The sequence below is a fragment of the Tauraco erythrolophus genome, chromosome 8, assembly GCF_009769465.1.
Source record: "Tauraco erythrolophus isolate bTauEry1 chromosome 8, bTauEry1.pri, whole genome shotgun sequence".
In the NCBI taxonomy this organism is placed as follows: Eukaryota; Metazoa; Chordata; class Aves; order Musophagiformes; family Musophagidae; genus Tauraco; species Tauraco erythrolophus.
Window position 1 is genome coordinate 10,027,292 of NC_141472.1, and position 27,956 is coordinate 10,055,247.

Consider the following 27,956-nt stretch of genomic DNA (forward strand, 5'->3'; position numbering starts at 1 on the left):
GAAATAAAATCCAGATAGTGTTGCTTTTTACAGCATAATAAATGGAAATACCAAGATGATGACAATGGTGGTGATGCGTTTTATTGGTTATCTATGCGACCGCTGTTGAAACAAGCGTTCAGTTGCGCAGAAGGCTGTCCAGGAAAACCTGCTGTGGTCATTTCCATTGTGCAAAGCTTTCAGGAAATCAGAATGAGTTTATCTGATCTACCTTTGTTTTTTTCTTTATTTTTTTCTTTTAAACTTACACTTCTAGAGCTGTGTCCTTTTACTGATTGCTTTTTGTTCCTGCTGGGATTCTTAAGTGGATTGGCCATGTGCCTCTGAACAGCTCCACCTTTCTCTTGCCTGCTCTTCCCTTCTGCTATCCTTCATCTCACCAAGTTTCTTTCTTTTTATTATTCTTCTGGCTGTGTAGTTAATACAAAAGCAAGGGATTGTATCACTGAATAGCCCCAGAGAAAAACGATGCAGCAGTGGGCCAGCTTGATAGCCACAAAGTTTAGCCACGGATCAGTTATCCTACTGATCAACTCAAATTAGAAATTCAAGTTGAGTTTAGTGAAGTTTGGTTGGGGAAGGAAGAAATATCAGGGATATGATACAAGCAAGAATGAAAAAAAAATAATGCTAGCGACCACCTTCTAAGAACTCTGTGATGCAGACCAACCTGCAGGAATGCAGTGAAGGAAAAGCATCTACATTGCCTTAGACTTCAGAGCTGTAACTGTTCAGTTGCACAAACACATTTAAAATAAGATTATTATAAAGATGATAGTTTACTGTATAGGTAGCCAAAACATAAGAGAAGGGACAAAGTGTCAACTGACAGTTCCATTTATTTAAAATGACAAAAGAATATTCCATCGGGGGGGAGTGGGGGGAACATGGCTTTTACAACTATTTGCCATGTAAAGATAAATCCATGAATAAAGCCATTGCTTTAAATCTCTCAAGCAAATTTCACCCTGGTCGGTAAAACTGAAATACCAAAGTAATGAAAACGAAACTGCTGTATAAGGAACGTAAGTACAAAGTTGTAGCTCAATAAACAAGTCCTTTTTTTTAATATAATATAGATACACATTCAGCAACCTCTAGTAAGGTGAAAGCAGTAAGTTTCCAGTTGTGGTATTCTGCAGCACTGTTAACCTCCGTAACACAGGGTGGTACTAAAAATAAGTCAGTTTAGCAACGCTTTCCATGGAAGTAGGTATGTTATGTGCTCTAGGTCCTTTAAATTTTCTTTCTCTCTGGCTTCTGCAGGGGGGCATATCAGTCTTCCTGGGCACAATGCACTAAATTGAACCAGTCATTCATTTTCTAAGCAGCAACTGATGGATCTAGCGTTTCCGAATGGCAGAGAAGTGGCTCTGCAATCCCTGTGAGGGCCACTGCCGCCCTCCCAGGCGCTGGGAATGGGGTAGCAATGGGTTGAAAAGCTGTAGTAGCAGCTGTGTCATGCAAGGGTTGAGGTTGGAGGGGACCTCTGAAGGTCATCTCATCAAACTCCCCAGCTCAAGCAGGGCCACCTAGAGCTTGTGGCCCAGGTCCTGTACCTGAACATGTGGGATCCAGCATCAGAGTTCTGCACTCCCTCTGCTCAGCTGCATGCAAATTAGCAGTACAGACTAATTCATGCCCTTAGTCTAAGAGACCAGCTGCTTAAAAACAACCTTGCCTCTTAACTGTGAGTTGTTAATTATCTTCAAACATGCTGAGAACAAATCTGTTCCTCCTCTGGTGGAAGCACAGCTTCATCCTTTAAGTACTAAGGACTGCATATCCTACAGCCATTGCTCAGTAGAAACTGAACTTCTTCACTTTCCTGTGCCTTATCCCTAATTGCAAAACCATTTCATTATCAAAGCCCATAGGGTCTTCTAAGCTATTACAATCAACAGCGAAATAAATGTCCTGGTTCATAGTGCATGAGAAAATTAAGTTCCATTCCACCTGTTACAACCTAAATTGGGTATATGTTATTGTAAAAGAGATGAGTGACCGGATCTTCACCTTGGTAGATTAAGCACAGTGAGCAAAAGCATACTCCAGCCCCTTTTGTACTCTTTAGGAGCAGGTTCTCGTTTCGTCCCATGGTGCTGCTAGACAGCATGATGGCAGTCTGTAGAGGCTTTAGTCTTGATTCTACGCGTTGAGTTGCAAGCAAATGTGCCGATGCAGCTTTAAGGCGGTGTCCTAAGTGCTCTTTATGAGAAACATTGTGCTAAACATCCTACACGAGAAGACTTTGCCTTAAGAAACAAGCAAAAATGAAATGCGGGTAATGTTTGTTGGCTTATGTTGTCTCAGTGCGCCATGCCCTTAGCAAAGATAAAACCAGGACAAACTTCAACAGCACATGGATTCCGTGTCGCACATACCTGCAGAGTCTTCTTTCTGTGATGCAGGCGCAAATTTAGAGCTGTGAAAGTTCTTCAGGAGTAGGTTCACAGAAGGTGCAAGCTTTCTGAACAGAACCTCTGCAAAAGAACTAGCTTTCCTTTGAAGCCGCCTGTGTACAGCCAACTGTTCTAAACGTTAAATTTATCTAATTCCCTTAAACAAAAAATGCATGTTTCTCCCATCATTCTAGCTGAGGACCTTTTGTTCCTATCCTCCTCTTTTCCTCCACGCTGCCACAGTATCTTGCCAACTGGAAATTCTTTAACAAACAACTTCTAAACAAAAGAAGTGCGTGTAAGGAGGCTACTCAGACTGCTGCTCATATTGCCACTAGTTAAAAATTGCTACTGGGCCTTCAGGTTGAGAAACTGATGTGCTGTGAAGTATCTAAGGTTTTCCCAAAGAACTGAAGTGAAGCATGGCACCAAGTCATTGACTGCAGAGCCGGATGCATAAGCTGCTCAGCTGTGTTAATGCCGCAGTAAAAAGCTCAGCCTTTACGTTGAATACGCTGAACACATCTGCAACAAGAAAAGCACGTGTCATTTAAGCCAAGCAAAGCCCGAAAACTCCAGTTGTTGCTAACCACAGAGCACAACCAGGTCCTCCCCAAATAGCACCAGATTCACATCTTAGGATCAAACCACTATGAGAAAAAAAGAAAAAGCTACGCTTTGGTTTTGTTTTTCTGAGTACACCCCGAAGGGAGAATGCTGTTCTCTTAACAGGCAGCACCTCGCAGGCGTTGGCAGGGTGACACTGCCCAGATGTGTACCAGCTCTAGCTGCCCTCCCCACCCCAGGCCCCAGAGGAAGGACTACAGTGTTACCCCTTCCTCCCTTCCCGTCTTCCCTCTTCCTGCAAGATGCGCACCGGAGGCTTTGCTCTCCTGTTCTTCACAGACAAGTGGAAAGAACAACTGACAGCAATCCAAGTCTAATTCTGGATTCCCAGCTTTTCCCATGCATTTGGAGAGACCTGTTCTGAAGTGCCAGCCTGTGTTAACTGTCTGATGTATGTTTGAAGGGAAAAAAAAAAAAACAGGAAAAAAGCAAGTTCCGGCTCAACCCTCCTGCACAAGGCTGGTTTGTGATACATACCACAGTATCAATCTCTGCTGAGCCCACCATCCGAGACACCTCATCAAACTCTTCAGGAGACATGGGGAGCAGATTTTCTGGAGACTGGAGCCTGGAAGGATGACTAACAGAAGAACAGAAACCTTCACTAAAGAAGCAAGGCACGACTGGGCTACCATGTCTGGCTCTGAGTGCAGAAGGGCCACCAACCAGGTCTCTTGTGAAGACCAGCCTGTGAGCAATGCAACATCCTCTGCAAAACCAGCATTGTTTTGCAAGAAATTATTTGCCAGTACAACTACCTGCAAGCTTCTAGGGTTTTGCCTAAAAATGGTGTTTCGAACACAGCGCTGCATGAACGTGGTGTGATCAGATCTTTAAAGAGAAAATGAGGAAAGATTTGCCAGGGGCACCTACACCTTAAACACTGTGATGAGACATGAACGACAGCTAAGGAGTTATGATCACTTCCTAGGAATACAGCATTTATGTGGAAACTTACACTTCAGATACAGAGATTAACTCAGTCTTGATGTAGCCATTTCCCTTGGGACCATCCAAATCCATAGGCTCTGGTGCTTCAAGGAGGGGAAAAAAAAAAAAAAAAGCTTGGTGTTTTTTCAAGCAATTTTACTTCACGTTGCCATCTTTATTATACCAAAAATAAAGCCCGTGCCCCAGATAACATGCAAGTCTCTCCCATACATTTTACAGCACTATGGTTAATTTATTCCAATTTTTAAGTCAGATTTTCCTTTTTGCTTTTCCCCTACAGCAAACAGGGAACAAAACCTCCCATGAAGTTTGATGTAGCTGTATCAACACATCCTGCCAGGCCCACTTTAGCCAGAATCAGTCCTCTGTCACAGACAAATGTGAGTCATGGTTCCAGCTGTTAGTGGAAACCTAAATCTCTTCAACATCTCACAGGCTGACACGAGAGCTGAATTAGAGGGCCGGCGACAATTATGTTTTCAGTTTCTGAGCTGACTAGATCTCACGTTGTGCCTCTTTTTAAAAACAGACTTTTTCTTAACCTACTAAAGCTTAGGTGCCTGTTCTCACCTTCCAGCTGAGCAGCACTCTCAAGCATGGGTTAGGCTGCCAAGACATTCAGTTCAACTGCTACCCTTTCTTTCCATTTCTCCAGTTTCCGAAGAAATTATCCAGTGCCCAAGCATCTCAAGAACAAACATCACACACCGTATGAGCCATTTACAGCACTCACCCTCCTTAGGCCTGGAGTAGTATTTGCCAAAGGCATTATCTTTGGGTATATCCGGGTACAGAAATCTCAGTGGATTTTCAGGAATGTTTTCAGCTGCCATCACTTTATAGTTGCGAATGATATCAGGGAAAGTGACAGCAGAGAGTTCCTTCTTGGTGTATGGTTCTACTGAATGGAACTGGGGCTCTGCAGATGAGAGAACAGTGACTCTTAAAAATGGTTTCAAAGTTTTTTCTAAAACCACCCAGAAAAGCTGCAGTCACTTCCACAAATTCAGAGCTCAGGTGAACAAAAGGCTTACCTGGATGACACCTACTGCGCTGCAAGTGAATATTTAATGACGGTCAAAGGGAAAGGACAAGTGTTTTGCGGGGTAGGAAGGCTTATGGAGGGACGGTATATACTGATAGCTTTTGGTGTGGTTTGTACTCAGAATGACCGGGGTGACTTGTCCATAGAAACGAACTGTGGTATTTCATTAATTAAAGTTGTGCTACTTTTTCAACCTTCTTCCAAATGATGTAATTCTAACTCTATTGCCTACTAGAAGTTTGAGCCCAATAGTCCACTTGGAGCTCTTACGAATCATAAAGAGAGGCACACAAATCCACCCTAAATGTTCCAGATGCTATCACCCTTCTTTGCTCAATTTTTGGATGTCTCAGCTATGAAGGCAGCAAAAGGGAAAGAAGTCATTCAAGTACATTCAGCAGTTTCTCTTCCAGCTGTTGTAGGTCTTGGGCTCATCCAAGTGAAGTGTCAACAGCTGCAGCATCCTGGCAGGTGGGTTTGATTTAAGCAGTGTGATAAGGGAAGAACCCTGATTGGATACAGTGGAGGTTACAGCTTGTGGCAACTGTTAAGTCTCTGGGCTTTCTTGACAGAAGGTGCCTAGTTAAATGAAGAAGCCAAGCCTTTCATCAGTCTTTTTTCTGGAAATGGAAGGAAAGAGAACTGCTAGGAAAATGAAGTAATTAAATGTGTGGTTTACCTAGGGAGCATGTGGGCTGGAAAGAACAAGTGCATTGGACCATGAGTTAATGCTAGTTGTTTGAGAAAGGAGTGTTGCACACAAGGTGTAGTAGGAGAGAATAATAGTACAGAAGGCTGAGTGTGGCTGTAATGAACTTTTTCTGGGAAAGAAATCTGATGGGGAAGGTGGTAAGGGGTTGGAGGGAGATGCAGGTGTGTATGTACTAAATGTGTTCTGTTAAAAGAGACCCTAAGGAGGAAGGGCAGACAGCCCAGTTGGTTTGTCCTCAACAAACTTCCAGGCCAGAAGCAGTACCTGGGAAGCGTCAGTAATTCCAGATGAAGCCTTGAGCAATCCACTGTGTGGCTTATGAACTACGCCAAGTAAGGCATGTGTCTGCCATGGCTAGTGGCCTGTTGCTTGTCAGGGTGGGGACTGCTACGGTGGTGTACTGTATTGGCTCCCAGTGTGAAAGAGAGGAACATAAAGACTCCTTGTTCTGATGTAAGCTTATATTTGGCAGACAAATATGTTCTCTGTTACTGACTTACCATTTTGAGATCCTTCTACCCAAGTAAATGTGATTGCTCCCTCTCTGCTGCTTTCACTGAATCTTAGTAAAAATGTTCCTGGACTCTGGTCCTTCAATAAAGCACGTTCTTTCTCTTTACTGATGAAACCCATGATGCAGCTGTAACATTGAAAAGAAAAAGTTGAGTTTATTTCTCAACACAAAATCTAGGTTGTGCTGGGCCAGCTAGGAAAACTAAAAAGCTAAAGTTCTTGTAAAAGTCTCAGAGAAGGAGTGTCCTGGGAAGTCAGTAGTAGGACGGACAGGCTAGAGTTGCACTGTGGAAGCCATGAATCACCACAGCTTCCCTCAGCACTCTTCTTTTTGCCTGGTGGCTTAGACAACCGTTTTTCTGAGCCTTGAATTAAAAAAGATTGTCTTTTGCTGTCAAAACTGGGCTATGGAAGCAGAAGTAAAGTTACATGTGTGCAACAATCAGATGCCAGCTAGCAGTTTTGACTTGAAAAGTATATTGAGGAACAATTGATTCTCCTCTTTGGCTGATGAAACAGTCTGCTAGCTACCAGACTGCATCTACAGGTGTGGGGTTTCTTCTGTTCCTTGTGCACATTTTCTAGATGAGCTTGTTAAGCTTGTGTGACTTCAACCCTCCGAAAACACTGCGCTCAGCAAATGTCATTGTGTAGGGAAAGGAGGCCAGTGTGAAAGCTTTAAGAAATGGCTTGGTCTTAACAGGTACTGTGGGAGGGAGTTGCACAAGCCAGCACTAGGGCATAACCCTGGTCAAACTCCAACTGCTTTTTTTTTTTAAAAAAAAAAAAGTTAAGAGTTTTTTGCACTGCTGCTTATTCCTCAAAACACTCCATCAATAATGAAGTTTTGAGTATTACTCAAAAAGCACTACTACTACTGTCCTTCCATGTGTTAAGTTACAGTGCTTTGTGCACAAACTCCTAAATATTTATGATTTGGCTTAGAAATTTCAGGTGCTGTAGGCTGCCCTGTTCTATGAGGTCTTGTGGGGTTTTTGGTTTGTGGTTTTTTTTTTTAAATGGCATGCTTTAGATAACAAATCTGTTTAGTAAATGTACTGTGTATAATGAATAGTCTTTAGCCCTCCCATCCCTCAAGCACGCAGAAAGACAAGTGTTCTTAAGGCTGTAATACTTATTCTTTTGTATACAAAGGGAGTCTCTATCCTAACAAATACTATAGATTTGTCTTTCCCATTCATGTACATTCTGTTTGCAAGAGTTTTTTTGCTTCGGTTTCCCTCTTTACATTTCTAAAAGCCAAAGATTTGTGACTATCTGACAAAGCCAGCTGAGAGAAGAAAAACTAATAGTACTACATCTCTGGTTTTGATTACATTCAGGATTTAACTTGCACCTTTTCTCTCTGTTAAACCCTAAACAGGGGATTGCTCTCGTGACTGAGAGCAATGAGTAATGCTATCCAAGACTGTATACTATCAAAGCTACAGGCAAAAACAATCCTGTGGGTACGCAGCCATTCTGAGGTGGAACATCAAATGTGAAAGAACTGCAACTCTGCTTCAGTAATAGTGGCAGAAGTTCCCACTGCACTGGACTCCACATAAGAAGATGAAATACATAGGCTTTAGGCAGTGAGACGAGGCTTGTACTAAAAAAGGCTCTGACAGAACTCATCTAGAGCTAGGGGGTAATAATTTGAAGCCTGCTGCTGAATTTAGCAAGACAGCAATCCTGCTGTTGTAGATCCTGCAGACTTGTGGGATACTCGGATGCTCTGCTGTGAGTGCACTACTGGCAGGGTTTCGTAATACAGCTAAACCTGAAAGGCAGGATTGTGACCTTGGCTGAACCTATCTCTGGCAGCAATTACTTCTGAAATCGGCAATACCAGAATCAAAAGTTTACTAAACCAGTGCTAAACAGAAAATGGAACTGGTTTTCCATCTAGCAGAGACCTACTAATTACTAATACTCTACTAAAATCAGTAAAGGCTACTTTCCAGACACACATTGCAGATACAGAAGCTCAGAGTCAGGCTGCTGCCACCCAGAGGATGTTCACAAATAATGTTTGCTCGTGGGTAGGTTTTTTGTATGTTTTTTTTTTTTAAGATGGATGATTATTATATGACTTATGCTTTGTTGTATCTTAGTCTCCCCTGTCAAACGCAGAAGATGCTCTGTTCTGGGGTGTAGAAAGAACCTACTTGTAGCAGGAGCAGAGGCAAAAAAAATCTAATGCTTAAAGTCCTACTCTGTGACTTAAATGGGACAGCTTGTTCATCTGACTCTTTTGCTTAAAAGCAATTGCCACATTAGAGGCTTCCTCACTACTAGAATTCATTTGCCTCAGGTTTTCTGTTTGCAAATTCCAATTTATTAGATCCAATGAAGTATTTGTGCAAACACCACTACAACCTAAGGATGCAACTGCTAGCCTAAATGAAAGGTTTGAGGCAATGACCATATCTTTAACTTCATTCAGGTCTTACCCATCATTCCAGAGACACAGAAGGTGTTTCTTAATAAGCTCCAGGATTCCCTCAATCCACAGCCAAAAGGGGAAATTTTTATCATTTATATTTTCCTGAAATTCAGAATATGGAAAGGCAGGGGTGGGAGAGGGGAAGAACAGAGATAATGAAACATGAGTTTTATTAAGGAGAGGAAGCAAGCTGTTAATCCTGCCAGTGTCTATTTGTTCTTGCATTTTTCTTCCCTTCTTCCTTCCCACTATCCTTGTGTTCTCCTATGATTTTTTCCCTTTCTGTTTCTCTACTCCAGAAGGACAGAAACTATTAGGAATGAAGTATGTAAGGCAAGAGGCAGTGTAGGAGAAATGCCTGCCTGAGCCTACAGTATCCACAAACATGTGATCCATCACCTCTCATGCAGTGACACTAGTCTAAGAACAGAGAAAAGGCTCTGGTTCCTGCCTGGGCACTGTCCTTACTGGAGCTCTTGGACATCTAAACCAGTCCATGGGGCCTTCAACCAGGCTGGCTAGCAGAACAGCTTAGAGATGCTTTATGTTCAGACTCCAATGTCAATTCCTCATGAGACCCACATGAATGAACTTGGGTGCTTGTAGGTCACCAGAGCTTTGCTCTTTCCCTGGAGTCTGTTCCTGTCATCTGTCATCTCCTGCTTATCTATACCAGTTTAGGGTCTAAAGCCAAAGAAAGTGTGAAGACTTCTCCTGTCTTGCTGTAGCCAGGGTTATGAAATATGCTGTGGCTTTCTGCCATCATGCTGACACTCTTGGCTGCCCTGTGCTAATCCAGTTGCCCCTGGTCTGGGAAATGTCCTATTACTCATCTTGCTGGGGTTTTCTGATGCTTCCTGTAACAGTTAAAATGGAGAACTAGTCTATTAATAGCGATTGCATTAATAATAATGAAGATGCTGTCTTTCAAAGATGCATTTTTCTATACAGTTTACTGGCTCAAAAGCAAGCTCAAAACCATCTGCTCCTTGCTTTACATGCCCTTTTTCTTCCTTTTGCTGCTACTTTATGTTAACCACCAAAAACCTCCCACAACTATGTAAGCTCAAAGCTCTTGAATAATTAGGGTACACTACTGAAAAAGAATCCTAGAGGAGTAAAAAAAAAAAACCAGAAAACACCCTGACACTGAAACAAAAACAAAAAAAACAAACACCAAAAAACCCACCCCAAGACAAAGCTCCCTGTTCCCTCTCATTTTTTTAAACTGCATTCATACCTTGCAGAATCTTGTCCAAGGAATAAGGCCATCCAGAGATCCTCCACTTGTTGGCCCTGAACAGAAAAAATTGACTTCAGTCATGTTCTGTAAGTTACTTAAGCTGAAAGACAAGTGCTTTTAGAACCATGTTCAGAGTGTTTATTTACAACTCTGAGCTGCTGGACTAAGGAAGAAAGGAAATGCAAGGCTACAGTATCTCCATAGGTAGTGCAAGGGAGGGCTTGCAGAATTCTCCTCTGGAGAAGCTCACTGCATGAGAATTACCAAATGTATCTAAACAGACCTTGTGTAGTGGGAACAAATTCATTCTGACACCTTCTAAGCTGTGCTACACCTAACATTTGCCAGTTTCAAAACACCTCCAGGAAGGAGACTGAAATCTCGCACAACTCTTCTCCAGCAAAACAAGAAAACTGCAACCTGTAAGCTTTTCTGTAGGAGCTCAGCAGATCCTACAACATCTTTCAGAGATGGAGCGCTTTCCTGTCTCCATTCTGGTGACTTGTAGGCTTTTGCCTCAAATTCTTGAATCCTAAGTCTGCTCCAACCAAAGACTCATCTCATTCCTGTTACAGTCATTTCCCCTGCCTTGTTTTTGTCAACAGTGTTTCATAACCACATCAAAACAGCAAAGAAAATCCTATGCTGTTACTACACTAGCTACAGCTTTGCTGACTATATTAAGAGCCAAATTCTTTCCATTACAGATCATGCTATGGATTTCAATAGAGTCAGGAATCCACAGCTTTTCCTTCCTAGCTCTCTAAAAATAAATTGGGTTAGTGAGCTTGTTTCTGATACTTGATACTAGGATTCTGTCAACTTTCACATCACAAAAGCAGCAGCTAAGTTGTATCCTGGCACCCTGTTAGATTCTGTGTCCCCTTGCACTGAGGGATCCTGAATATACAGCATTCAGCTCCCTGGATTTTTTCAGTAGTGAAATACTTGTAGCAGTAGAGGTAAGATTTAAATAGCATCTCTACTGTTACTCAGAGCTTGACAAAGAATCTCTGAAGTTCTGAAATACAAGTTGACCACAGAAATACGTTAGTGGTCACTTTGTCTTCCTGATGGTTAACTGGACTAATAAAAAATACTCTCCTTGAGGAATTTGGAGAAGTAACCTATTAAATCAGTAAGATTTTGTCAGATCTTATGTCTTGGGAGAATTAGAGGAAGGGAGTGAGAGACTGGAATGCTGTACTTATCACCCAGACCCACTAATGTCAAATCTCTTTAAACATAAATACTTCTTGAAACTTAAGGTTAGTGGAATATACGGAATCAGCAGTATTTTATCTACAGTCTATCATGCAAACTCAGCAGCTGTGTCAAATGCCCTGCCTTATCAGGTGAACTGACAAGGAATTATGAAAACAAAATTCATGGCTGATTAGGCTTTTACTAGGGACTTTTGTCTGGGATACACTCAATTTGATATCCTTTCATGGTTTCATAGTGTTTGTACTTTGATATTGCAACTGTGTTTATGTAGATAGAGTAAACCTGCCCTGTAGTTGGGGGCATGCACGAAGCTGAAACTAATGGATTTAAAAACAACCCCAAAAGTACTGAGAAACAGCCATCTCAAAGACTGACTAAACATGCATTACTTCATGCTTCTCAAAAGGCAGAAGTAGCCCCAATCTGCACTGCCTTAATGCATGTAACTCCTAAATTAGAACTGCAGACTTTTTTTTTTTATGACCTGACCTTCATTTGCAAACTCTACCGTATTGAAAACTGGAAAACACTCCATCGCTATAAAGTGATATTGTATGAGGGAGGACAAAGGTGAGAGAGGAAATGAAAAAATAGATTGCAGAAAAGATGTAGAACTTGCTTCAATTCAAACAAGCCACCTGCTTGTTCAGTAGAACTGAAAGTTTTGAAGTGATGGAAGCATACCAAGTAGCTTTTCTCCCAGCATGCTCAGTTGATCTGCATTAAGTCCTCTCTTTGTTACAGAAGAAAACTGCCAACTCAGAACTTCAGAAAGTTTAGACCACTTTGCATAAGGTGGATTCAGAAAGAAGGACAAGTTCTAGAATGGAAAAGAAAAATACAATCTGTAGTTAATATGCATTAGTTTTGGAATGCCACTTGAATTTACAAGCGTATTGCCAAAAGAAAATGTGGGCTTAATGGACGTCAGCTTGAGCCAACTCTAGAACAGCAGGCTGCTACTCTGACAGGCACTCTTCCACAGGAAAAGCAATCTCTGGGACTTTGCTTTGGACATGTCTTCTCCCAGTGGGTAGAATTCCCAGATTACTCAAGTGCACTGCATTTGAATTCTTTAATGTTTATTTGGCTTCTCACTGTGTACTGTATAAACTGAATACAATGTGTAATATCTTTATGTGAGTTTCAACCATTGTTCTATTTAGGACAGGTAAGTGGGTCACTGTGCCTCTCTCCACTGAGTCATCTGCATGGAAGAAATGCTGTAACCACTTGTACACAGACAATGCTTGAAAATTAGATATAGCATTCCTGATACAATTTCAGGAACTGTGGAGGTGGTTCTTGCACATAAAGAGGTAGAAGTGTCTCTGTGTGGGGGGAGGTTGTTTTGTTTGATGTTTTTTGTGTGGTTTTTTTAATACCTTGGGATCAGTAGACAGCATGTTGAACCATAATATAGAAGCCCATCCACTCGGAAGCTGGCTCACATTTGAGATCACAACAATAGGAAGGGATGTGGTCTGAAAGGGACACAAAAGGAAAAACATGTCAGACTCCTCTGTACCCTGCTGCAGTCCTCCTCTACATTACCGACAAACACACTTCCATTGCAATTCCCTGTCTACACAGTCTTAACTCTTTCACTTGAAGTTTGTATGTAGGGGAGAAAGCATCAATATGATGAAGTACTAGAAAGACTCGAGTGATTTTTGTCTGATAAAAACTTCCATTTAGTGTTAGTTATGATAGCACTGATAGTAATAGAGTTCTTGGCATATTGCTTCTGAGATAAATGGAAACTGATACCTAGAGAGCTTAACACAGAGTTGGTTATCAGATACTTTGCAAAGTACATCTACTCTTATTTACCCTGAGATCTGACAGCTTTCTGTATGTGTATATACAGAAATGTTGTGAGGTGTCATTCATATATTTCGAAATAACTGAAAGTGTTTGATGTCCAAGAATTAAAAAGTTTAGATTGTTAGTATGAGTGACATACAGAAACTTAATCCATCTCTGTTTCACCTAAGACATACCTCTAGGTCTATTACCAAGCCAGGCTGGCACAGCTGTGTCTCAAAACTCAGGGAGTGAAGTTCTTCTGTTACAATGAGAGGACCCTTTGAAGAAAAAAAGTAATTAAAAAACAACCCCACAAACAACAAAAAACCTTTCAGGAACTGAAATTGCTTGCGGGGGGGGATGGTAAGGGATTTATCATGGCGAAAAACCTTTTCTGCCTTAGGTTACTTGCTCTGGACCTCAGAAACAGTTTACAGGTCAAAGTTAAGTGACAATACCAACTTCCTAGAAATGCCTGTTAGAATAGTTACTCTTTAGGCACTTTTTTTTGGGCTCCTACCTCAAAGCCACAGGAAACTGTCCTTGCCAGAAAGTCCTGTTAAAGCTAGGTGCCAGCGAAGGAGAGGTCAGAGACGCCATTCTGGCAGTAGTTCTCATCTGTAGACACCTCCTACAGGGACCGTTTCCCAAAACATGAACTCCTCTCCTATTGATCTGTCATACTGTGTGTTTCTTCATGGCACTGAGCAGAGCATTGTCTTAAATGTCCAAATGTCTTTTTAGTATGCGCAAGCTTTACGAACAAGGTTAGTGCTGCTTACCTCATTTGTTCTTCCTGCATTTTTCTGTTCTTTCAGTTGCTGCAAATGAACAAAAAACCCCTGTCACTCATTCACCTCAGCCACAAATAAAATTGTTAATGGTTACAAATGTTTACATGCTCTAGTTGCTCAGCTGTACGTAAACTTGCTGCACTAGTATCTGATCCCATTTGGTTCCAAGCAGTGGAAGCCACTGTCTCTGCTGGCAGAGATGCACGAGTAAGAAAAAGGGAGGGCATACCTGCTGCCATGGAGAACCAGCCTGCTCCTGGTCAACTCAACACTTAAAATATGACTGCCCTTGGGATTTCTGAACACAGGGACTACTTACTATAAACATACACAGGGATGACAAAACTATAGATAACTGCTACTCTTTGATAAACCATTCATCTGTGAGAAGATATTGCATGCTTTTGATGCAACACCTTTATATAAGAGGCCTTATAAGAACAGAAGCAATGTGAAATCAGGAAGGATCAGATGAAATACTGGTTTATTGAAGTATCCTCCTGAACTGGACAATAAACTCCAGACAGTGTCTGTTCTGGACAATGAAGGGAGGAAGCAAGAATTCCATGTTCACCACTTGCATTTTCCCTTTCCTGTTGTAACGATGGAACCATTCTGATTTATCTCGCAATCTGTGGATTGTGTTGTATAGTCTGCTAAAGGCATTGAATTTCTTGTAGCTGCCTCCTCCTGGACAATTTTTTTCTTCCAGTTTCAAAGCTCTTAAGCTACTCTAAGCTTCCCTACTTATGGGCCGCCTTCTGAAAAGCTCCAAATAGCATTTCTAGGCTGCTTTTTTTTCTCCTCCACAGAACTCATTGCAACATAACCTGTAAGGCAGTGAATGCTCTTATTTGTCTTTCTAGCTGTATTTCAGTGACAAAAGCAATAGTGCTTCAATAGAAACAGGCCAAAGATTTCAAAAAGGAAGAACAAAGAAAAAGGAAAGATGTTCACAGTTCCTCTTATACAGAAGTAAACAATTACTTCAATAACAAAAGCAATTTGTCTCTTTCCTACCACACCCTCTACACACACAATTAAATGGATGTGTCAATAGAAGAAAAAAAAAATCCCTTACCAAGTGCCTGAATTCTGCTGCCAGACTTCCGTTAGTAGATTCTTCCATGTTCATTACTTTTGTGTTTGTTCCCAAAATATTAAATTTCCTGAACCTTCACAGAGAGAGGAGAGGAAAGAATTAAGTGTCTCAAATTCATTGAAAGAATCCAATATTAAGATACCAACCTGTAAGGCCACATACCCTTTGACTGAGTTCTTCTCACTTACATCTCTATAAAAAAAAAACAAAAAACAAACAAATGACAAAATAAATCTTTTAAAGATTCTGCCACAGGCGAAAAAAGTAGGTGTTTTAGTAGGTGACTGAGAACTGGTAAAATGCTTCTGTGGAAGCCTTTTGTGCAAAGGAGGAGGCAATTGGTTCAAGTAGTCAAAATAAATATTGCACTACATAGGCTATCTTTTACTGAGGCTTAAATTTTGCTACGGGGCTTTATAATCAAAACAAGTCCTTTCTTTTATTACATAGGCTTTAACTTTTGGTTTGAGAAAAAAATTATATAGTACTGTCATTCTAAATAATACAACTTGTTGAATAAATTGCTGAGTCACTTGAATCAGTTTTCCCACTACTCAGGATTTTACTGAGTTGCATTATATCTGGTGCACTTCTCAAAGCCTCAGCTCCCACATCCATGTTAGAATTTCTTTTCCTTCCCCCCACTTCGTGCAAGTTTCTGGACCCCAGCACTGTTTCAAGTGAAGAGGATGCCCCTTAAAGACTTAAATGTGAAGACAAAGCTTTCTTAAAAGCCCTCTTTAATGACCTTACAGCCCCTGTCATTACCTTGGAGAGTCTGCTGCATTTCTTTCCCTATCCTTCAAGCAAGTGCTAAGGCCTTCTGTACTTTGTGCCAGTCTCTACTGGCAGAGATGCACGAGTAAGAAAAAGGGAGGGTGTACCTGCTGCCATGGAGAACCAGCCTGCTCCTGGTCAACTCAACACTTAAAATATGACTGCCCTTGGGATTTCTGAACACAGGGACTGCTTACTACTAACGTACACAGGGATGAGAAAAACGCAACATACTTGTCAAATAAAACTTTCACTTTCAAGTTGTAGTTCAATTCCTGCAATTTCACCAGCAATCTGGAAAGAGAAAGGTGTATTTTTTTAATGACTGCAATTGTAAAAGACAGGCACTCTTCTATTGCGCTGCTTATCACAAGTACATTTAAGCTGCACAACTCAGGGCCACGTACAGGCTCCAAGCTTGCTCTATACAGGATATATATCATATTTGCAGTGGCATGACAAATTATCAAGGTGCCAGGTCCTGATTTAGAGAGGAATCTAGATGGGCAAATGAGTTATTCTCCTGCATGTGTCTGTTCTGCTGTTTCAGTGTCTTCCTCATACACTCAATACCACCACTTCTGGTAAAGGGCAAAAGCTAAACGAAAGTTAAACTTTGCTAGAAGACATCCCCCTGCCACATGGGACTCTTCCTCCTGACCTTAGCACTTAGGCTACTGCGTAAGAAGTGCAGTTCTTGCAGCTGCAGGAAGCCAATGACATGAAAGCCTTACCACAAAATGAGATGGGTGAAGGGAAGCATACCTCAGCTTTACAGTAAACTGTACTCCTGTCTTCAGAACTAATGGCCTCTGAGGATGTGTTGGCATGCAAGGCTGCCTCTCTACCACGAAGGAGCTATGGAAAGAGCAGATTAAAGGCACTTTGATTTATCAATGTGGTCTTTTAGGAATAAGAAATTACATAAAAAGTGAACTTTAGAATGCAAGTATAAAGTGACTTCATAAGGGTTGGCTTTTCCTAAACACATCGATGGCCTGAGCAGGGAGACTGTTACCTCAGACTTCTCTGAAATTAAACAGCATGTAAACAGTGTGACGTAACTTGCATAATTCAAGTGAGGAGTGTTGCTTCATTTGCCACTTCACAGCGCTCATTGAATTCTTACGGTTACGGTGCTGTGAGACAGTGCTACGTAACGACACATGCTCAAGAGCTAGATAAGCTAGCTGGGGATTTGATGAGGGCTAGTTAACCTCACAAAGCAAACTCCTGACGCTAACCTGTTCTGATGCACCTTTTGTGAAGCACTGTGCTGTGTAGACAATTCTGAAGTATTTCTACTGTTACCAAGTCCTAGGCAGCATGGAGACTTTCCCTTCCACAATACTCACAGGCTAGATAACTAAACAGCAGCTAGATTTCTATAGCCTCCTACCTCATTGCCTTCACTTCACTGAAAAGCAGTACCTGTGTTTTTCAATTGAAGATTAGTGGCCAAAGCATCTGAACGGGAGTCTGGAAACCTGGATTCTAGCCCCCCATAAGAGTGTTACCTACTGTGTCTAAGCCCCTGCTCTTATCTGCTAGTTTCAAGTCTTCTGGAGCGTGAATTCTTGTCTACTGTATGTTTACAGAATGGGACTCTGATCTTATGTGGGGTAACCACCAGTTACAGTAACTTGCACTATAGAGATGGTACAGTGATACAAATGGCCTCCCTATAGCAGAGACAAAGAGGATTCACCCAGAGACAAAGGGCTGGAGAATCTTGTGTGTAGGTATCTTGGGTATAGCTTAGTGCAGATGGTTTCTTGCCTCTCTTTACTTGAACTTTGCAGGGCTGAAGCTTAAAGCAAGACATGGACCAAGATACCAGGAGTTTGATTCTGTAACCAATGCATACCGTAGCATAGCTCCTGCTAACTTAAATGATGACTGATCACAAACTCTTTCCATAGGCCTAAACCTGTGGAAATCCTAAATAAGGTAAATCTCAAACCCAGTCATTTAGTTTAATGTTTGTGACAAACTTAGGAAAACCTCAGAAAATGCGAAGTTAGCGTGCAGGAAATATTGAGGGAACAAAGGGAAAGGTGCACTCTCTCTGTTATTCAAGCAAACACAAAAAGACTTTCTTCCATGTTACCTCTGGATGAGTTGTCTGAAAAGACTGTATGTTCGGTCCTGCAGAACTTGTTTATTTTTTGTGATGGGATCAGGGTCATAGGTAAACTTCTGTTCTAGTTCCTCAAGCTTTTTCAGCTGCTGACGAACTTGCTGTAGACTTTCAGCAACAATAGTGAACCTACAATTAGACAGTCTTATTACTTTTAGCATGTTTTTGTATTGCAGTAATGCTGAGACACAAGCTGGGTGACTGTCCCTAAGGACTAGGTAGTGCACAGAGAACACTTCCTTTTAATTAGAGATGTGGTGAGGCAATAAAATCAATGAAATGTAGTTATATTACACATTTTTATTCTGACACAGCATAAATAATCAATATATTTCTCAGATCTGGTGTCCCTTCATAGAACACTTCAAGTTCCTGGCCAATGCAGTCCTTGACTGGAGACTTACCAGTTCTGCAGCTGGTCAAGACAGGCATTGGGTGGACCACCAATACATGCAGTCTGTTGCCTGTGTTTCCACTCCACCAGCTCCTCATTAATAAGAGCACTCTGTGTGTGCTCTGTGGTGTTCAGCAGCTGTACTATTTTGTTCACCACTTCCTATAGAGAATATAAAATTACTCTGTTTATTAAAACAGAAAAACAGGAAAACTAAGTACTCTTTTAGCTAATGCTATCTGTCTTGCAAAACTTTGCAAGGACCTTAAAGTAATAGTTTGTCAACAGAGGATGTTTCCTAAAACACCTTCTTTTTCAGCTGGAGAATTTGTTACATTAAGTACAGAATCAATGTATATTCAGTGTTGCTGAATTCTAAAGAGCCAGTGTCTCACATTCACACGTCTCAAGAGTGTACCTGGGATCATCTCAGTGCTTGCTGTAGATTTGAGCACTGCAATGAGAGTGAGCACATTTGCATTAGCTGCAAATTTTTTGATCAGTTTTCCCTCAAGAACAGGACTATCGATATGATACTTTTCCCTCTTACCGTTCTTTTAGCTTTAACTGACAGAGTTTGATTAAGGTTGCTAGAAGCAAATTGCTTACAGAGATTCTAGATTATCAGTCAGGATGGAAAGAATGACATCTTAGTTCAACTGACAGTAGTAGAAAAGTTTTCTTTTATATAATTTATGTCAAACCAATGAAAATGAATACATGTTCAAAATGAAGAGCGGTCGCCTTCTGAAAGAAAACTACAGCACTACCTTTCTCTTGAGGTCAAGTGACAAAAACATCTTCTTGAGATTCATCTGTTCTTTCTTAAATTCCTCCTGTGACACACTGTTGGGCTCATGCTCTGTAAAATAAGTCCAGATTGTGAAGGTGAGGCTGAAGGAAGGCAACAGGTCATGCCTTTGTGAGAAGTACGGGTGGGGGAAACACTGAGGGGAAGAGAGGACTTGCCTGGCTAATGTCAAGTGAAATATATCTTTGAAGCTTAAGGGAGGAAATGTTTACTGCCTCCTAGACTTTTTTTATGACTCCTTCTTTGCCCCTTCTGAAAGGACAGAGTTTACACTTAAAGCACTAATGCAAGGAAAAGCCACTATCTCAGTGAAGTAATTGAGACATGAGTTTGCTTGCTTTTCAGATCAAGAACCTGATTTAACATGATGATTATATTGTGTAAAGACGCACACAGAGCAATTTGTTCTCATGCTGACTTCAGACATGAATCACTCGCGTTACTTAGCCTGGCAACAGAAGTTAACTGTTATTTCAAGGGAGTCTGTGTACAGCCTCCTGAGGGTAGCAGAGGCTGACAGATCTTACACAGTCACCCTAGCTACTACCTCTGCTGCCTGCTGACCCTAAGTTAGAGGTTCCTGTCTGCCTCGCAGAAGCGTTACCTGCCCTCAAGTACAAAGAGCCAGATCATGGCTCAGTGGTCCCCTTAGTATTTTCTGAACATATCCCTCTTCCGAGGGACAGTCAACTACCAATTTGTGTTGGAGACTACAGTCTTTTCTAGAAGAAAGTAGTCAAAAAGAGAGACAGATCTATATACTGAAACCAGTGTGACTTCCCTCAGTACACAAGGGCCTACAAAACTTGACGCAGGGAAGGCATTTGTGAAATACAAGACAGCAAAGAGAAGCGTAAAATTAACTGTTTAGATGTATGGTTGAATGGTCACAGTCTATAAGGTTTGCTGTTTCTAATAGCAAAGGGATGTAAAGGACAAAGGAACACTGTTAACAAAGAGGCTCTCTTACTTCCTGTAAGAATAGACACATGCAGAGAATGCATTTTCAGGAATTTAGGTTTCAGCATGAAGCAGAATTAATAAAGGAGGGACATTATCAGTAAGTTTGGCTACGTATTGTTAGGTTTAGTTTCCTGACATAAAACAGTTTACTCTTATAAACTATATGCAATAGGGTATGTCCCTGATAAACTACTCACCTCTGTTCTGCAAGGTTTTACATTTAAAGTCATATTCATCTTGCATATCCTCTAATGTCTTGATGTCTTGTTCCACGTCCTGTAACGCACAAACGAGCGTGGCCACAGTTAATCAACACCTTCACGTAATGCAAGACTTCTCAGGACTGCCTAGTGCCAGCCATTTAGAGATGAAGTCCAGTTTTATAGCAATGCCTTTTCCTGGAACTCCCTAACAGGAAACACTCCTAAACTTAACCACCTTCTATTCACCCTTCCTTCCTCTTCTCAGCTAACTAAAATCTGTTAATTATAAAATATGGAAAAGCCATCGTTGTCTAGCTATATAAGTTCTCCTGAATTCTGTGAACATAGGCTACAGTGGAAAAACTTGAAAGTTTGTTTAAAGTGCTGTGTGCTGTTCCAAATTCTTAGGCATTGGAGAAAATCTGTTAAGACAATAAACATCTATATGCTAACTGAAAATCTATGTTTAAGTTAACAACAAAACGGTCAATATATGATTTCTTAAGAGTTCTTCCTCAGTTGCTAGTATTTATGTCGGGTAAAATGTTTTTGTTGTTAAAACTCAAGCACAAGAAATTTGATTTTGCTAAACTAGTCAAATCCCAATCTGTGTTACAGTGCTGCTGACAAATAACTACTTTCTATTTTCAAATAGTCACTGGTGATAGGAGTTAAAAAACAAACTATTACCTTATTTCTAGTTGTCACTTTAGAAAGTCTTATTTTATGTACTGCAAGCTTTTCAACATGCATGAATCAACAAGCACCACTCTAAACAGTTGTACTATACTTACTATAACGCTGTTTTTTACAGCCTTAACTTTAGTATCGAGCTCCTTCTGTTTGTCCAGCATCCCAACCACAGTGTTCTGTACGCTTCCCACTTCCATCTGAGAGAGGCAAGCAGAAAAACAACAGAAGTCAGACCAGAGAGACCCATGACAGCAAATACTTTTTTCATTAACGTAAGTTCATGGCTTTTGTTGGCAAACAGCTTGATGAAGCATGGCTTGTTCTGATAAATCATACTAAGGTTTTATACTATAAAATCAAGGTCAAGTGACTTGGGCAAGAAACAAGGCAGCATTAAAAATGCCTGTTGTGTGATGCTGCTGCATTTTTTCATCATAGCAATATAAAGCTATAAACACATTCTGTTTTCTCTTCGCATAAATCCATTCTTTGCTTGCTTATCTTCACGTATCTTCTAAATTTATTTGAAGAAATCAGCAACTCTGCATGCTGGATGACATCTATATTAAAGGTTAGATTCATCCATACAAGATACGGAGAGAAACAGTCTAAGAACAAGACAGGTCTGTGTACAGGCAAATGGGGTAACTGGGTATGCAACTTCTTCCTGGAGAGCATTCAAGCACACTTTAAATATCTGCACAGTTTCTTTGAAAGCTGACCCCAACATCACTCAGGAAGCTCACTGCATGACATCAGTCAAAGAGAGTTGCAGTAATTTGGAAGACAGGATTTTTTGGTCCACACATCAGCAGTACTATTGGTGTTAGAAACTTGCTGTGCCTCTAACGTCAGTCAGGTATGTGTTGTTGCTCTGACAGTTCAACATAAGCCAAGTTGAATATATTGAAAGCATTTATTTTGGCAAACTAGCAAAGGTCCCCCATCATAGATTTGTCAGACCATTAAGGCAATCCAAGCATACTCTAACACTATGGATTCTCCTTTGGTTTTTATGATGCTTATAATTGTGCTTTCTCTGCATTTTACATTCTCAGCTTTGGGAAATGAGAACCAGAAAGCAGAGGTAGGGCATGGTGTTGTACGTGTGCTAACAGTAAGTACAGGAGGACTTATTTCCCTTTTTGATGACCCAAATATACATCGCATGCTGGAAAGACAGCTCTGTGTGTGTGTGCTTTACATCACAGGCCAGAACAGAAACTGAACAGCTGTGCTGCAGCTACAAGGCATCGGGGAATGGCTTTGTCAGTCATATTTTTAAAGGAGCTGGTTTTGGACACAGATGCATTAGGGCCCTTGTTGAAAGCCTGTGCCTCAGTGCTCTTCCTGCTCTCCACAACGCACATTCGAAAACTTGCTCTAAAGGGAAGTACTTCGGTATCAGAACTTAACATGCTCGGTTAGTCACCATTTTATTACTACGTAAGTGGATTACATCTAGCTGTATAGCTTGCAGGCCTTTCCCATCTGCAGAATTTCTTTTATTGCAAAACAGTTCTCCTTGCCAAGGAAAAAAACCAAAAAGATGAAAAGTCAGAACAGATGAGTAAGGAGAAGAATATGGCTTTGCCTATAGTTCAGAGGAAAGAAATGGGCTTCACTTAAAAAATAGAAATAAATACTTGGAGATAACTGGGAAGGAGAATGATGTATTATTTCCCCAGAGACAGTATGGGGAAGCACAAAGGCTCAGCTGCTCAAGACTGAGTAAATGCAGAAGAAAAATGCTAAAATCTGTTGGAGAAATAAAGCAAGCACTAATCATGAAATTGTAATTGAGCACATCAAGCTATACCACAAAGGCATTAAAAAAAGCAAGAAATAAAAATTACTTTCTGGTAATTTCCCCTCTAAATGCCTCATACAGCACAAACAAGCCATGTTGTCCAGCTGGTACATGTTACTGTTCACTCTTCTGTCTTTAAAAAACATGGTTTTGGATAAAGAGAGGACAGCCTGTTTCCCCTTTCAGTCTTCTACTCCATCCCTCTCAAATAATAGGAAAGGCCAGATACAACTGCAGTAGACATTCCAAGACTAAGTTACCTGATTCGACAACTGGGCACTGTTCAGTATTTTTCTCTCTTCTTTCAGGCAGTTGTAGATGATCATTGCCATGTGTATTGGGTCTTCTTGGAAGTTATCCTGGCATTAGAGACAGCCTATTGTTAAAGTTCATACTTATAGTCGCTTGTGCTTCAGTAAACTATCAGCAAAAAGGTTAGCGGGTGACTGTGTTGAGCCTTGGGGCACACAGTGGTCATAGCATGCTCCAACACTACAGAGTGTGACAGGTCCAACCATCTCCAAGAATGAGTTTGTTTTAGTTCACTAGTGCATGAAGAGATTGGACACAAAACAACAGGAAAGGGTCAGAGACATTGCTGGGAGAAGTGAGATACTACCCTACAGTCCTTGAGAGAGCTCATCTTCTCTCGAGAGCCACCCTCCCACACCTTTGAAGTACAGCTGCTGGTTTTGAAGGGTGATTGTTCTACTTTGACAGGTACAGCTCCTGTTCAGTCATGTCAAGGAGGTATGTTAGCTGCCACTTATGAACACGCAGTCAAGGCTGGATACAAATCCAATCTTATTGTTTTACGTGCATATGAAGTTGAAACGCTCCCCTAGTCACTGACTTGTGCTGTGGAGAAGCTAGGTGCATGGGAAATAGGCTGTGGAGAAGGGTGACTATGGAAGATCCTCTGGCATAGAGCCCTACAGGGAGGAGAAGAGGGCTGACTAACAAAAGTAATTGAGTCCACTAAGCAGACGTTCTGCATTGCCACTCACTATCAGTTGCTTTGGTCCTTTTCTTTGTCAGTACAATATTATGCACAGAAGTGCTATCTAATGACAAGTCCTTTGCTATTAACTGTAATTCTGCAGTTACACGGGAAAGACTTCTTCCTCTGTGTTTCTTCTGCATCACAGAAGCTTGTTAGGACACTGAGGAAACTGGCTGGGGAGGGGGGGTGGGGTGAGCTGAAACTACATTCGAGTGAGTGCTCCATATACGTATAGTGAATACCTTACAAACTATAACTTTCTTCTAGAGTTCTCAGAAACTGAAACTGTAATGGTAACAAAAGTAACTTTCTAATTGTAGCCAATTAAAACAAAATGGAGCAACACTTGAATTCTAGCTCTTAAATTAGGATTCTCACACATTCTCTATGAAAATACCTCATGGCGGGTAGTTTGTTTAGAGGCATCCAATTGCACTGCTGAAGCAATTCAAACAAATGCACAGGCATATACCCCAGGCATACCTGAAGGTTACGTTTGCTCTTCCTTATGTTGTGTTGCAGCAAAAAGTTGTTTTCTATCAAGAATCTACTAAATTGATCGTCAAGCTGTGACAGCAGGTCATGGAATAACACCGTTGCGAAAGATACATTGTTGGCTGCATGTTCCCTAGAATAATTTAAAGCATGTTTGTGATAAATACACTTTCAATATAGCATTCAATAAATCATAGAATGGTATAGGCTGGAAGGGACCTCAGAGATCATCTAATCCAACCCTCCTGTCATGGGCAGGGACACCTCTCAACTAGACCAGGCTACTCAAGGCACCGTCCAACCTGGCCTTGAACACCTCCAGGGAGGGGGCATCCACAACTTCTCTGGGCAATTTATTCCAAAGTCTCACCACCCTCGTACTGAAGAATTTCTTCCTAAGATCTAATCTAAATCTGTTCTCCTTCAACTTAAACCCATTTCCCCTTGTCCTATCAGTGGACACTCTTGTAAAAAGTCCCTCCCCAGCCTTCCTGTAAGTTCCCCTCAGGTTTTGGAAGGCAGCTATTAGGTCCCCCCGAAGTCTCCTCTTTTCAAGGGTGAACAATCCCAGCTCCCGCAACCTGTCCTCGTAGCAGAGGTGCTCCAGCCCCTGGATCATCTTTGTGGCCCTCCTCTGAACACGCTCCAACAAATCTATGTCTCTCTTATGGTGGGGACACCAGAACTGGATGCAGTACTCGAGGTGAGGTCTCACAAGAGCAGAATAGAGGGGGAGAATCACCTCTCTTGACCTGCTGACCACGCTTCTCTTGATACATCCCAGGATGCGGTTGGCCTTCTGGGCCGCATGAGTGCACTGCTGGCTCATGTTGAGCTTCTCATCTATAAACACCCCCAAATCCTTCTCTTCAGGGCTACTCTCAACCCACTCTGTGCCCAGTTTGTATTTGTGCCTAGGATTGGCCCGACCCAGGTGAAGGACCTTGCATTTTGACTTGCTGAAGCTCATGCAGTTTGCACTGGCCCAATTCTCAAGCCTAAATGCATACATAAGTATTTTATTTTTAATCCCCAGCTCCATTAGTAGTATATGCAAGCAGTAAGAATTGCCTTCGAACATAAGCCAGTTTCATAAGCTCTAAACTCTGACTTTAATTTCCTTGATACAGAAATGTTGTTCTTTGCATTATTCTTGCCATGTTCAAACAGCAAGAGATTGAGCTACCACAGTCGAAACTGTTTGGTCTTAAAACAGCCACTTTAGTTAAAGACCAACCAAGGGAAATGTAAGATAGTGCACTTGTTACTCTACATGTCAGGCCCCTCTAGAGAGCCCTGAAGAGGGGCAGGAACACAGGCTGTAGCACCCACACAGCTACTTAAGCATCCTACCAGCAAAGGTTCACCTAGCAGCTTGCTTCCCCACTATTCTTCTGCTGCCTGGAACTGCATGTATGAGAATATTGCTTATCTCACAACCTGAAGGCCAATTTCTGTGCTTACCAATCCTGGTTTTCCAGCCACTGTGCCAGGTACTGCCTGATTTCCATAGGAAAGCTGTCATCATATAGCTGGTGAACTTGTTCCAAAAACTTGGAATCAAGTTGCTGTAGCTGACACCACTGAGTCATTCTGAGGAGGGAGAAAAAAAATCAGTGTAAATGTTTAAGCAGTATTTGGCTTGAACTGGTGAAAAAAAAGTAACTCATTTTAAAATTTTTGTGAACAAATAGCAAAATGGAAGGAGTAGGAAGGAAAAGTGTTTCCAGCAAACAAAAATATTATTTTCAGCTCCTATAATTTCAGAAATCTAATAATTAAACGGAATACAACTTCTGTGCTTGTTTTAAGAAAAATTTTCAAAATTGTGAATTAAGACAGTACACTATTTCATGAAAAGTAACTCAAAGCTAAATCACTCTTCCTTATGAAAACTTGCAATTTTTTTTTCCCTTTGACCCCTTTTCACAGCGTGTAGTGTAACTGCTCTCTTGCTTAGTGTAGGGATACAGGAATTGAGGATCTAATAACTGCACTCTGCACTATCGAGATCCTGTATGTGGAGTTTCACCTTTTCTTGGTGCACACCAAGAGGTGGAAAAAGTGTGAGGGGAAAATCAAAGAAACCTCTAGAGGCCCGTTTTCAGGTGCTATTTGTCCCTTTGCGTACCTGTTCCGAAAAAGGACTAGATCTCAAGTCACTTTAAATGGAGAAGTGTTAGAGAGTTGGGGTTTTTTTTCTACTATATGCTTTAGTTTCCATGGCCAAACTTTCAGGCTAAATTGAGTAATGTCAGCAGCAGACATAAGTTAGCTAAAAGGAACCGATATGACTGAGAGAAGCCATGCAGGACAACACTTCAATGACAGAGTGGCTGTATGTTCTGATATATGGCCCCTGGCTGCAGGCTCATTACTGTCTCCTCACTGAGCTGCAGGTTAGCATCTTGTAGTGGAAACGGCAGGTAAAGATATGTCCAAGGAACAGTCCGGGCTGAGAACATGGGTGGTGAGATGCAAGTCCACTTGCATCTGCAGCTTTTTTTTTAAAAAAAAAAAAAAGTGATATGACCTATCTAAAGAACAAGGCAGCACCAAGGCAAAGGACTATCATCTCATACGTGGCCTCCTGCCAAACCCATTAGTGTTTGTATGCCGGTTCCCTCAGCTGCTGGGCAGCATATGCTACATGTGAGAAGCGAGTGCGAGTTAAGAATGCTGCTACATTTAAAGTGAGGGCTTTGAGGATTTTGATGTGCATGAGATTCAGATGACAGGTAATGCAGCATGTGAGCATGCTGTAGTGGCACCAAGGCAAACAAACATGATATTGGTGAGGAAAGCCAGAAGAATTTATCTCAATGCACAAAGTTAGTCCGTGGCTTTTCCCTAGTGCTTAAATGAAGATGTACTCCAATCTTCCTGTGTCTTAAAGCAACTAGACTGAGAAAGGACTTCGGAGCAGTGACAGAGAACCATCTGAAGAGGTGGGTATAGAGCAGCATTAGCAAACACGATCCTTGGGGATACGTGCAGGGAAACGCCAAAGAAATGGGAAAGCAGGACCTTTTGTGGAGAAGGCTTTAGAAAGACCAACACTGGCATACAGGGCTCAGCCTGCCATTGAGAAGCTGACAAGTGAGGTGACGTGGGATGGAAAGCCCGTTTCGCTGTTCTGCCTTCCCTGGGCGAAGGGCAGCGCGATCGCAGCCCATCCGTGTGCCTGGAGAAGGGGCCTCCCTGGAAGTCCCCGCACGGGCGGCTCACCCGCAGCCGCGCGGGTCCGTGCGCCTCGGAAACACCCTGCTCGAGGGTTCTTTCACAGCTGAACTCGGACTCCTGCCTGGCTGCGCTCTGCCTACAACGCCACTCTTCATGTCGCTCCCGCTTTCCCAGGCGATCGCAGCTCGGGAGCAAAGGGCGCGGCACAGCTGCCCCTGCCGCCCGGGACCCGGCCCGCCTCCCCCCGCCACCGCGGCTCGACGGGCCCGCGGGGCGGACAGCGTTCCCCCTCCCCGGGCCAGGCAGGCAGCCCCGTCAGCCCCGGCCCGCCGCCGCCCGTTCGCCGCCGCCCGTACTTACTCGTGGGACAAGGCTGCGCTCCGACTCCGCGCCGCGACCCTCGCTTGCGCCGAGAAATACCCGCACAGCCGCGGAGCGGGGCGCTGGCCGCAGGACCAATCAGAGCCCAGTCCCCGCGGCCTCGACCAATGGGCGTGCGGCGGCGCCGGGATGCCCCACCCACAGCCCTTTCTCTTCCGCGTCGGGGAGCCGCGGTGTTCCCGGCGCGGCGCTTTCTCCCCTCCGCCGGGCTGCGCTGGGTGGGAGCTCG

General features: G+C 42.2%; 1 protein-coding gene across 1 annotated transcript; it reads right to left on the reverse strand.

The window, feature by feature from the left end:
• Positions 1 to 1,405: 1,405 nt before the first annotated feature.
• Positions 1,406 to 27,781, reverse strand: STAT1 (signal transducer and activator of transcription 1). Its single transcript, XM_086616091.1, has 24 exons — positions 27,707 to 27,781; positions 25,628 to 25,756; positions 24,152 to 24,296; positions 22,926 to 23,024; positions 20,957 to 21,052; positions 20,157 to 20,235; positions 18,956 to 19,047; positions 18,196 to 18,347; positions 17,762 to 17,920; positions 16,417 to 16,509; positions 15,886 to 15,945; positions 15,037 to 15,066; positions 14,854 to 14,947; positions 13,761 to 13,799; positions 13,173 to 13,256; positions 12,555 to 12,653; positions 11,854 to 11,989; positions 9,940 to 9,995; positions 8,707 to 8,801; positions 6,238 to 6,377; positions 4,714 to 4,899; positions 3,988 to 4,063; positions 3,507 to 3,609; positions 1,406 to 2,927 (listed from the first exon to the last, which is right to left on the reverse strand). The coding sequence occupies exons 2-24, from the start codon at positions 25,753 to 25,755 to the stop codon at positions 2,904 to 2,906; spliced, it is 2,265 nt and encodes a 754-aa protein (XP_086472217.1). The 5' UTR covers position 25,756; positions 27,707 to 27,781; the 3' UTR covers positions 1,406 to 2,903.
• Positions 27,782 to 27,956: the final 175 nt, after the last annotated feature.